This window comes from Mobula hypostoma, chromosome 13, assembly GCF_963921235.1.
Source record: "Mobula hypostoma chromosome 13, sMobHyp1.1, whole genome shotgun sequence".
In the NCBI taxonomy this organism is placed as follows: domain Eukaryota; kingdom Metazoa; phylum Chordata; class Chondrichthyes; order Myliobatiformes; family Myliobatidae; genus Mobula; species Mobula hypostoma.
Genome location: NC_086109.1, coordinates 74110756 through 74123295, shown reverse-complemented (window position 1 = coordinate 74123295; position 12540 = coordinate 74110756). Strand labels below are relative to the sequence as shown.

Here is a 12540-nt window from a genome sequence, read left to right as displayed (position 1 = left end):
CACATTGCCAAATGTTAAAAAATGTTAACTTCATGGGGTTCAGATCGAAGATCTAAATCATGCAGTTAACTTCTATTTCTTGAACAATTTCATCCCAGCCTGAATCAAACCATTTACTTAAGACAGGTGATCATTGAATAAAATCGCCAAAAGTCTCCAACTCTAACATCATCTGTGTATTAAACAAACTGAATCAGATACCTCTTCACTTCTAGATAATGGAAAAGGTGGACTAATCTTTTCTCCCCCCCCCCCCAAGGTGTTGGTCATTTTGGAGTAGGCAGGTGAGAACTGGTGATGAGGATTTGCTGTATTAGATCCTAAATGCAATTCATTACAACAGACAATTGTGCTAAGAAATAAAGACAGAGGATAAAAATTCTTTAATTCAGTTGTCAGTGTCGGCCCAGTTATGCTGTGGCAGGAACAGAGATTGTCTTCATTCTTTCATCCCAGTCCAGAGGCAGGATCCAAAAACCAGTGTGCCAAAAACCTTCTGTTGTTTTAATCAGGCAATTTACCGCCATTGAGCCAATTTATAATCAGAAGTCCGAGAAAAATCTGAGGAAACATCTCCTTCAAAGATTTATGGGCAATTGCATTGCATAATGTGATCTGCTCTAAATATCCATGAAAGGTCTGTTTTTATTTCTAGTTGATTGTGTGTTACAATTGACTGCAGAATTCCTAAGTTTTGCTATTACTAGAAAATGGTTGGTGGGGGGATAACTTCCAGTTGTTTTCAGTGTCCTCTCTGAAGGTGAGAACATGTGGCCTTCAGGCAAGGCCAGCAACATTTGGCTGTGGTATTGATATAGACAGCCCACTGACACTTTACATTCATAGAAGAAGAATGGGGAGTTGGGTGAGATCATGGAAACCAGATCTCCCCTCACATTCAGCAACAATTACCAAGGATGTAAGGGTGAAAATTAGACACATAGCCTCTTTTGTACTATACTGACTTTGACCTTTATTTTTAATGGGAGATAAGATGATTAGCCATGTTCAGCCTCAGAAGTCGCTACTTGTAACTTATGATCTGATTCCTATTGTTCTTTGCTGAGCTCTGTTGATTACAATTTTGCCTCACTAATAGTTTTAACTAAATAAAACTAAATAGTTTTGAAAGAGCTTTTGATTTTTGCCTTTAAAAACTTACCATTAAATACAGATCCTGAAGAAAGGTTTCGATCTGAAACATTGACTGTTTCTTCATTTCCATAGATGCTGCCTGACATGCTGAACTTCTCCAGCATTTTGTGTGTGTTGCATTAAATACGGGTATGACCTTACATATTTATTCCACAATGAAGGTGTGAAAGAAAGCTCTAATCTTTGGCCTTGATACAAGTAACTAATTTTAAGCTTACATCTTTTTAATACTGGAGTCACAATCAAAATTTAACAGCTACCTTATTTATTAACATAGCAGTTTTGGATCACTTTATCTGCTTTGATGGATTCTTGACCTCATAATGGCCTTGCATCTTATTGTGTTGTCTTTTCTCTGACTGTAACATCTTATTCTGCATTTTGTTTTTGTTTTCTTTTGTACTAAAATGCACTGCCAGGATTATATGCAAGCACACCGATGTACTGATGACATGCAAAACAAAGTTTTTCAGTCTATCTCAGTACATGTAACAATAATAAACCAATTTACCAACTTTAGCTGCTTAAGGGCACAGTATAATTCAAATACTGATGGATCACAACAAAACATGAACATGTTTATAATACAACTGTATATACAAGAATTATTGAAATTGTGTCAAGGATAGTTTCATTATTGAACTTCAGCAGAAGCTGTTGTACTCTCAGTTAAGAACAATCATCAATTGAACAAAAACATTTGCCTTCCAAAAAGAACTAAGCATTTGCTCAATGCCTATGAACAGCAATGCAGCTGATGACATTAAATCAGATGAACATGGACATTTAAAACAAATTCTAGCTGGAAGTGAAATGATGGCACCAAGCAAATGGCACAGCACCTCAACATCACAACCAACAACTGTAGACTAAGGAACACACATCAAAATTGCTGGTGAACGCAGCAGGCCAGGCAGCATCTGTAGGAAGAGGTGCAGTCGACGTTTCAGGCCGAGACCCTTCGTCAATACAGATGCTGCCTGGCCTGCTGTGTTCACCAGCAACTTTGATGTGTGTTGCTTGAATTTCCAGCATCTGCAGAATTCCTGTTGTTTGCGTTTAAACTGTAGATTAAATGGACTTTGGTAATGAATGCTCTTCCAAAGTAGCACCTTAGACTCGCATCTCAGCAGGATGTAGTAGGTATTAGTCTTCACCCTAAGTGAGGAGCCCTTAACATTAGTACCAGGACAAATATTCTTCCTACATGATAAGTCAGCCAGTCTAAGTTTCTACAATTATTTTACACCAGTACAGGAAGGGTTATCATCAATTCATTACTTAGGTAATCACTTGCTATGACTATTTTCCCTATAAATGTACAGCACTTACAGCATATGGCATTCAGTCAATGCACATATATTTCAAATTAAATTTGCAAAAACAAAAGGAAAGACTTTTCTAAAAGCAGCTACTGTGATCTTCTGACCAAGAGTCTGAAGATTAGGTAATACAACATTTAATACCACAATTATGACCACAACTAAAGTGGTAGAACTACCGCATAACAAATGAGCAATCTCATTTCATCGACAAGCAATATGACAGCACATTATACAAAGTAAAACAAATCTCCAAACATATTGGCCAACATTCATCATTCATTGATGGCAACAAAAGAATGTGAATTAGTTATTATCTCCTCACGTTTGGCTACTGCTAGCAAATTAAGGTTAAGGTGTCTGTTTATTTAATAAAACACCAGATTTTCATAAAATTCGTTGCATCAGGTATTTTGGAATATTTCAGTGATGAGGTAAAGTACCATTTAAATAGGTACAACAAATTTGCTACAATCTAAATGTATGCCACCTGGTGGTGTTTTAATGCATTACACTTCAATGATTTAATGGGATAAAAACTCAAAGTTCAAAGTAAATTTATTATCAAAATACTTACATGTCACAATATACTACCTTAACATTCATTATCTTACAGGTATTTATAGGATAATAGAGTTTATGTAAAATTATAAAGACTAATAAATATTGAACATGCAGAAGGTGACAAATCGCACCAATAATAAATTAAAAAGAAAATAAATAATACTGAGAACATCAGCTGTTGTTTCCTCATATGCTATACACAAATAAAAATTATAGTTGGTCATATGCAGGTGATTATAGTTAAGATAGGTCATTATATCTACCTATTAATTATCGGCAAGAGTTTAAAAATAAATCTTTCAGTAATGCATTTATTTTTTTTTATTTATCTTTGCCTCCACTACTGGTGTCAACTCTACATAATGATTACTGAGTGAAAAACTTCCCGATATCAATTCTGAATTTACAGATGTGAAAACTTCAAGTAGTCTTCTGTGTTTAGATCTGTTAGGTCTCTATTCTAAATCTGGTAACCTTTCAAAAGTCTAAATCTTTCATCCCAACAGAACGTGAAAGAATTGACTGATTATATCTCTAATGCCGAATACTGGAACAGTATATCTATTAAAACATTTGATTCCAGAAGATTTAGAGAGCTTCAGTTCAGGTTTATGACTGGTTTGAATTTTTACTGAAAATTTACAGTTCACTTTGCAACTGTTTTTAGACAACAAAAACAGAAACAATGGAAGTTCAGAACTCTAGAATGTAAAGTAGAAATATGATTATGCAAACACACAACCTTTCTTCCTTATAATAGCTCAATTATCTACTCAAATGCTAATAACTAATCAGTGATCATGTTTTGATTGCAGAAATTGTGAGTATGACAGGGAAATAGAGACACTATTAGCTTTAACTTAATTAGCCACACATTTGGCATATTCGTGTACAGAGGAATCTTGGGTTGCAAGTCCCATTGCTTCCTGAAAGTGGATGGCAAAGGTGGTGTATGGTATGCTTGTCTTCATTAGTGAGGGCATTATGTATAAAAAGTAGGATGTCATGTTACAAGTCTATTACAACAGTTATTCAGCTAAATTGAACAACCTTTTAAGGTAGATGGTGATAAGCTATTTCCTCTGATGGGGAAAGGAAGCATGATGCTAAAATTAGAGGCAGGCAGTCCTTAAGTTACATCAGAAGCCATTTCTTCTGAGAATAAAGGGACCTCACCATTGTATTCACCCCAAAACTCCAACAACCCATTGTGTGTCTGTCTCTGTCTGTCTGTCTCTCTCTCTCTCTCTCACACACACACACACACACACACACACACACACACACACACACAAACCTAAAGCAGATTTGGACATTTTTATGCAATATTTCCAAACTAATGCTGAATTTTGGTTTTAAGGGTTAGGGAACCAAGGCTGGTGTAATTAGAAATACATATCAACTATTATCCAGTTTAATTGTATCACGGGATGGATGCCATTGTCTTTAATGCACTAAACACATTATAAAGTACATCAAACTAAGAAAAACAATGAGCTTTGTATTTTCTGAAAGTTTGATTTTCACTTTTTAAAGTGAAGAACTGAGTACTTTGCTTTTCCTACCTGTTAAATAATAGGATGATAGGAATGCACCAAATTGTTGCCACATTTCATTCCTCATGTCTTTCTAAACCAAAAGGATGCTTTTAAATGACATTTTACCAGCACCTCTGAAACTGTATGACCAGAAACATAATAATACAAGTCAGAGTTTGACCAGGGACTCACCATCCTGTGTATTCTGACTAAGAATGTTGGATAGTTCCTTTTGGCTGATCCCAAGGCACTGGCATACTTCCATCCTGCTGTAAGGTTCAGGATGCAACACTTGTTCCACAATTGAAAGCATTGTCTCCAGATCAATCCCAAGCTCCTGCTGTAAGTCTCCCAATTTTAAAAGTTTCTCCCACTCAAGGCCTTTTGCTTTTGCTAGAACCTAAAGAACAAAACAAAATCATACCAGTGTTAGATTTACTTGAAAAAGTAGCTAAAGAATTCTCCTGTTACATCACAAACAGCATGACAATTTGATTGGGTCAGTCTCCATACAATACCATACAGTTATTTTATGATAAGCAACAATAAAAACTACAGTACCTGGAGGAAAACCCAAACCTTTTCAGAAGTCTGATCTGCGGATAATTTGTTAAAAGCTGCAGCTGTGTACAGCACTCTCACTCCATACAGTGATGGATTCAAAGCCCACAGCTGAGATGTGCGCACAAACATCCAGCCTAAACCCAATGTGCTGGTCAATAATTATCATTAAACAATCAGTATTAAAACTAATTACTGCATTGGGGCTTGCACAAACTGTCTGAATCAAAAATGACAATGCTTCAAAGGCATTTCATCAGCTGTAGAGAGATGTTAAAGATACTACATAAATTGACTTTCCCTTGTAACCGGAACCCCAAGAAATTTTGATTCAGCCTACTTTTGTAACATGGCAGCAGGTAATTTAGAATCATCCCTCTGGAAATATATAGCACACACTGGGAAATATCCCATGAAGTAACCTTCTCAAGTGTTCCAATCCATCTGCACAATTTCCAGCTAAAATGCTTTAAATTTTAAGAAGTTTCACCGAAGAACAACTGTATGGGTTAAGGTTTCAAGATCAATATGACCAGTAAATATCATGGAAATTCAAGTCAAATGGATGTAGTTCTGTGGAACAATTGGCCTCAAGACAGCCAGCACTTCCTCTTCTGCAATCCTAATACAGTCCATGACTTGTTACGCTTTTGCCTTAGTTCTACAGACCCTGTGTCTACCTCCCAGGTAAATTCGGATTAATCAAGCAGTAAATCTGCAAGATCTCAATATACACACTTAGACAATTGTTAACCAATGTTAATCAATTAAAATACAAACTTATATGGCAACAATTGTATTGACTACTTTATTAAGAAGCTGGTTTGAATTTTCAAGGGCAGGCATCTTGCTATAAATTATATATTCCCATTGCAAAACATAATTTGCCATAGGCAGCTGTGGAGGCCAAGTCATTATGTATATTTCAGGCAGAAGTTGATAGGTTCTTGTTTGGTCAGGGCATGAAGGGAAATGGGGAGAAAGCAGAGATTGTGGCTGAAAAGAAAATTGGATCAGCCATGATGAAATGATAGAGCAGATTCAATGGGCCAAATGGCCTAATTCTGCTTCTATATCTTATGGTCTATAACAAAATTATTAAAAGCTCTGAGCAGGATTTTAATTGTTAGCAGCAGAGTTCAGAAGAGAGTGCTTAATGGGCAGGAATGCATCAGATGAACTCACTTGCTACTTCTCTACTAGTGGTTCCCAAACATTTTGGCTTACCATCTTGGCTCCCAGACCATTTCGTAAATATGATAAAGAATTTTTATTTATGATGCACAGTGAAAGAAAATAAAAACTGCAAATTCATAGCAGTAACATGGAATTGCAAAAGTTATTCAAATCTATTTAAAGCTACAAATAAAATGATTTTTAATATAATTACTGTAAAACAATTTTAACAGTTTTAGAGCATACATTAGTAGTCCAACAATTCACTACTCATTGCTTTTTCACCTTTCAATGATGGATGGGCTTGGCGCAAAGACAGCAGCTTCTCAACATCAAGCTGAACATCACTCAGAAGGAATCGCGGATCACCATGTTCGGTAATTTACAGTCTGTTTCCTTTCTTTGAAAGGAGTTGGGTGACTTCGCTCAAACCGTGATCCACTAAATAGGATGTTGGAAAGGCAATAAAAACATCTTGACCTTTTTTTCACAGTGCAGGACAACACTCAGAGATTTCTTTCTGCAACTAGAGGTCCTGATCTGATTCCTTTTAACCTCAGCTACAACTCAAGTCATTTTGTAGTGAGATCAGTTCTTCTTTCATCTTTCCTATTAATTCTTCATTACTAGTGTTCAGGAATGGATGTATTACCCAATCTGGAATTTGGATTGAGAGAAGATCCTGAAATCTCTTTGTTACGTCTATATGTAGCTCACCCAGGTAGGCACAGAAGATCATCATCTAGTATTCTTTCTTTTTCTTCCAACTCAGAGAGGTTTGGAAATTGGAAAAGGTCGTGATGGCCAATGTTGCACTTAGATAGAGTTAACTTGAACAGAAATGTGGAGACAACTGATTTGACTTTGATAAGATTCACATAATTTCCTTGCAATTGAAGACAGATTTAATTAAACTTTGTAAATAATTGTGGCAAATAAGCAATGTCATGCCTAATATCTTGAGTTGATTACTGAATCATTTCAGTCTTCAAAGAATTTTATCACAGTTTCAAAAAGTGGATAAAAGCATCTCAGGCAGTTTCCGTTAGAGAGCCACCTGACCTCAGTGTGCAACAGCCAGCAAGTGTTCAAACTGCTCATCATTCTCAATGCACATTTCTCAAAATAACTGAGAATTGAGAGCATGGGACTTGATTTTTAAAAGCAGCATTTAATGATTTGTGCAACCAATCGCTGAGGTTTTTTTGCGACAGGATGTTGTCTGTGAATTACATAGAGAATCGTAAATGGTAGATATGGTAAATATCAGGCTCTACCATCACCTCTTGGGTCCTCAGAGCCTTCATCTTTCTCCCATTGCACCATCCCTGAACACGCTACACTCCCCCCACCTCCTTCTGATGCCTCCAAATCTCCTCTCCTCTTCATCCCAGCTCTAATCCCTGCTGTGTCTTCAACAATTCCACTGACCTTCCCCTCTCTGGGGCAGGAAGTTCTGTCCACAGCAAGGGTCTTACTTTCATGCCCCTTCGCCTGCACCTTAATGAGTTGCAAGCCTGCCTCAAAGCTAAGCTCATTTTCTATCGCCTCTGTCACTGAGCCCACTTCTTCAGCAAGAATCCCTCACCCTGCACTGATGATCCCTTCTCCCATCTCCAACCCTCTTCAACCTTTTAGACACTCCACATTAGTTCACTGCCTGCCCTGGATCCTTTCATCTCTAATTGCCGATGAGAGATCAACCAGCCCAACTTTAACACTTCTCCTCAAACCTTACCCTCTCTGAACATACTACCCTCCACTCTCTCCGCACCAATCACAAACTTACCATCAAACCCGCAGATAAACAGGTGCTGTTGTAGTGTGGCGGACTGACCTCTACCTTGCTGAGACCAGGCAGCAACCATCAGACACTTCCGCTTACCTACTCCTTGAAGAGGATCCCACTCCAGATCATCAGTGATGGTTTCCGACACCATCACTGACCTTATCAACTCTGGAGAATCTCATCCACTGCCACCAAACTCATTGTTCCCTTATCCCACAGCGCTCACTTCTACCTCCTATCCTAGATCAACAAACCTGACTGTCCAGGTAGGCCCACTGTCTCTGCCTACTCCTGCTCCACTGAACTTGTGCCCTCATATCTCGATTCCGTTCGATTCCCTTTAGTTCAGTCCCTACCCAGTTCTGCGACTCTTCTCTTGCTCTTGATCTCTTCATGAACTTTCAATTCCCTGGCTCTGACTGCCTCATTTTCACCATGGATGTCCAGTCCCTATACACTTCTGTTCCCCATCAAGAAGGCTTTAAAACTCTCCATTTCTTTCTCAATAAAATAAATAACCAGTTCTTGTCTGTCAGAACTGGTATTCACCAGTTCCTCAACAACTTTTCCTTCAGCTCCTACCACTTTCTCCAGACTTGAGTGGTAGCCATGGGCACCCACATGGGTGCCAGGTATGCCTGCAGTTTTGCTGGTTATGTAGAACAGTTCATGTTCCAAACCTTCCCCAGTAATGCTCCCCAACTCTTCCTCCACTACACTGCTGACTCCATCAGTCATGCTTCATGCATCCATACTGAGTTCATCAACTTTACCTCCAACTTGCACCCTACCCTAAAATGAATTTGGTCTATTTCTGACATCTTTTTCCCCTTTCTTGATCTCTCTTTCTCATGTATGGAGATAAACTGTGAACCAACATCTTTTATAAACCTATCAATTCCCATGGCTATTTTGACTATACCTCTTCCCACCTTACCTCCTGCAAAAATGCTGTTCCCTTTTCTCATTTCCTTTGTCTCTACCGCATCTGTTCCAGGATGAGGCTTTCTTTTCCAGGATATCAGAGATGTCCTCTTTCTTCAAAGAATGGGGTTTCCCTTCCTCCACCACCCACATCTCACCCATTTCCTGAACAAAAATGCTCACACCATTGACCCGCTGCCTTATCCAGTATAGAGTTCCTCTTGTCCTTGCCTACCACCCCATAGGCCTCCGCAATCAACACATCATTCACTGCAATTTCTGCCATCTCCAAATGGATCCTATGACAAAACACATCTTTACCTCTACCCCACTCTACAGGGATCATTCTCTCTGTGATTCCCTTGTCTATCCATTCCTCATGGCACTTATTCCTGCAAGTTACCAAAGTGAAACAGCTGCCCATTCACCTCCTCCCTCACCTCCATTCAGGGCCTCAAACAGTTCAAGCACTTCACCACAAATCTGCTGGGGTTATTTATTGTGCTGGTACTCCTGATGTGGCCTCCCCTACATTGGTGAGCCTCGTCATAAATTGGGGTCTGCTTCTTTGAGCACTTCTGCTTCCTCCGCCAAATGGGGTACTTCCCGGTAGCCAAGCATTTTAATTCAAATTCCCATTCACATTCCGACAGGCTGGTCCATGGCCTCTTCATGTGCCACAATGAGGCCACCTTCAGCCTGGAGAAGCAACACTTTGCATTCCGTCTGTATAGTGTCCACCCTGATGGCATGAATATTGATTTCTCATTTCAGTTAAAAAAAAAATCTCCCTTTCCGTCATCTTCTATTCCTTAAACTGGCCTCTGACCTCTTTTCACCTGTCTATCACCTCCCCTTGATGCCCCTTCTCTTACCCTTTCTCCTATGGTCCACACTCCTCTCCTATCAGATTCCTTCTTCTCCAACCCTTTACCTTTCCTACCCACCTGACTTCAGCTATCATCTTCTAGCCATCCTCCTTCCCCTCCCCCTTACTTTTTATTCTGGCATTTTCCCCTTTCCTTTCCAGTCGTGAAGAAGGGTCTCGGACCAAAATGTTGACTGCTTGTTCACTTCCACAGATGCAGCCTGACCTGCTGAGTTCCTCCATTTTGTGTGTGTTGATTTTGATTTCCAGCATCTGCAGTACTTGTGTGGATGTTAGATGCAGCATTTTTCAAGAAAGTAATAACCCTACAGTGGTGTTCTGTCATTGATGGTGCCCCATCTATTGCAAAAGCAAGAATGTTAGTGGGTGGAATGTCCTTCCCTTTGAAAATTTGCTCAACAACCCAAAGTATTGACTCCTTTTTGTAACTCTTGAATTGTGCTTTTGTCTTTTACCAAGCGAACAGAACCAAGAAGCAAAGATTCATTGCCTGGCAAAGTTGACTCATCCAATTGCAGAGAAAATTATTTTGCCCTAAGTATGTTGCACAATGAGTCTTTCACATTCTCAGGCATTTCATCTATTCATTTTTCAACAGAATTGGCATTGAGCAAAATAGCTTTAATTATTTGGTCTGGTGATTAATGCAAATCCATACTCAGAACCTCCCTTACTGCTGACAGAATCAGTTCTCCAATTGTATGGGGCTTTCCCGATTTAGCAATGAGCATTTTAGCACGTTGTATGAAGCACACAAACCACCACTGCTTTGTTGTGATATGCTGGTGGACATGTTTTGAAGTGCTTTCCATTTCTGAAGGTTTTCACGATGTGACTGAAAACAAGCCAAGTTCTTGTTTCTTTTCTCAGAGTATATTCTCTTCAGATGTTCAAGGAGCCTGGATGGCTTCAATGACTCATTTGAAAAAGACTTTTTCACACAACATTGACATTGGCTGCTGTTGGTTGCATGGGCTGGTATAAATCCATATTTCAGATGCTCCACACTCCATACAAACTGTTTTCAGTTCATCATTTCTGGGATAGCTTGAATGAACATTCCTCTTCAGGTCATGCTGCAGCATCTTAATTGGTGTCAAGGTCTGGACTCTGACTTGGCCATTCCAAAACATGAATTTTAGAAACATAGAAACATAGAAAATAGGTGCAGGAGTAGGTCATTCGGCCCTTCGAGCCTGCACCGCCATTTATTATGATCATGGCTGATCATCCAACTCAGAACCCTGGACCAGCCTTCCCTCCATACCCCCTGATCCCTTTAGCCATAAGGGCCATATCTAACTCCCTCTTAAATATAGCCAGTGAACTGGCCTCAACTGTTTCCTGTGGCAGAGAATTCCACAGATTCACCACTCTCTGTGTGAAGAAGTTTTTCCTAATCTCGGTCCTAGAAGGCTTCTCCTTTATCCTCAAACTGTGACCCCTCATTCTGGACTTCCCCAACATCGGGAACAATCTTGCTGCATCTAGACTGTCCAATCCCTTTAGGATTTTATACGTTTCAATCAGATCCCCCCTCAATCTTCTAAATTCCAACGAGTACAAGCCCAGTTCATCCAGTCTTTCTTCATATGAAAGTCCTGCCATCCCAGGAATCAATCTGGTGAACCTTCTTTGTACTCCCTCTATGGCAAGGATGTCTTTCCTCAGATTAGGGGACCAAAACTGCACACAATACTCCAGGTGTGGTCTCACCAAGGCCTTGTACAACTGCAGTAGTACCTCCCTGCTCCTGTACTCGAATCCTCTCGCTATAAATGCCAACATACCATTCGCCTTTTTCACCGCGTGCTGTACCTGCATGCCCACTTTCAATGACTGGTGTATAATGACACCCAGGTCTCGTTGCACCTTCCCTTTTCCTAATCGGCCACCATTCAGATAATAATCTGTTTTCCTATTTTTGCCACCAAAGTGGATAACCTCACATTTATCCACATTAAATTGCATCCGCCATGAATTTGCCCACTCACCCAACCTATCCAAGTCACCCTGCATCCTCTTAGCATCCTCCTCACAGCTAACACTGCCACCCAGCTTCATGTCATCCGCAAACTTGGAGATGCTGCATTTAATTCCCTCATCCAAGTCATTAATATATATTGTAAACAACTGGGGTCCCAGCACTGAGCCTTGCGGTACCCCACTAGTCACTGCCTGCCATTCTGAAAAGGTCCCATTTATTCCCACTCTTTGCTTCCTGTCTGCTAACCAATTCTCTACCCACATCAATACCTTACCCCCAATACCGTGTGCTTTAAGTTTGCACACTAATCTCCTGTGTGGGACCTTGTCAAAAGCCTTTTGAAAATCCAAATATACCACATCCACTGGTTCTCCCCTATCCACTCAACTAGTTACATCCTCAAAACATTCTATGAGATTCGTCAGACATGATTTTCCTTTCACAAATCCATGCTGACTTTGTCCGATGATTTCACCGCTTTCCAAATGTGCTGTTATCACATCTTTGATAACTGACTCCAGCAGTTTCCCCACCACCGACGTTAGGCTAACCGGTCTATAATTCCCCGGTTTCTCTCTCCCTCCTTTTTTAAAAAGTGGGGTTACATTAGCCACCCTCCAATCCTGAGGAACTAG

The 12540-nt window shown here is 39.8% G+C and overlaps 1 protein-coding gene across 1 annotated transcript in view; it reads right to left on the bottom strand.

Moving 5' to 3' along the window:
- Positions 1-12540, bottom strand: part of galk2 (galactokinase 2) — a 120200-nt gene that overhangs the window by 15929 nt on the left and 91731 nt on the right. Inside the window, exon 8 of the mRNA XM_063065947.1 lies at positions 4772-4979. Within this exon, the coding sequence (XP_062922017.1) occupies positions 4772-4979 (208 nt within the window). The remainder of the gene's footprint in view (positions 1-4771; positions 4980-12540) is intronic.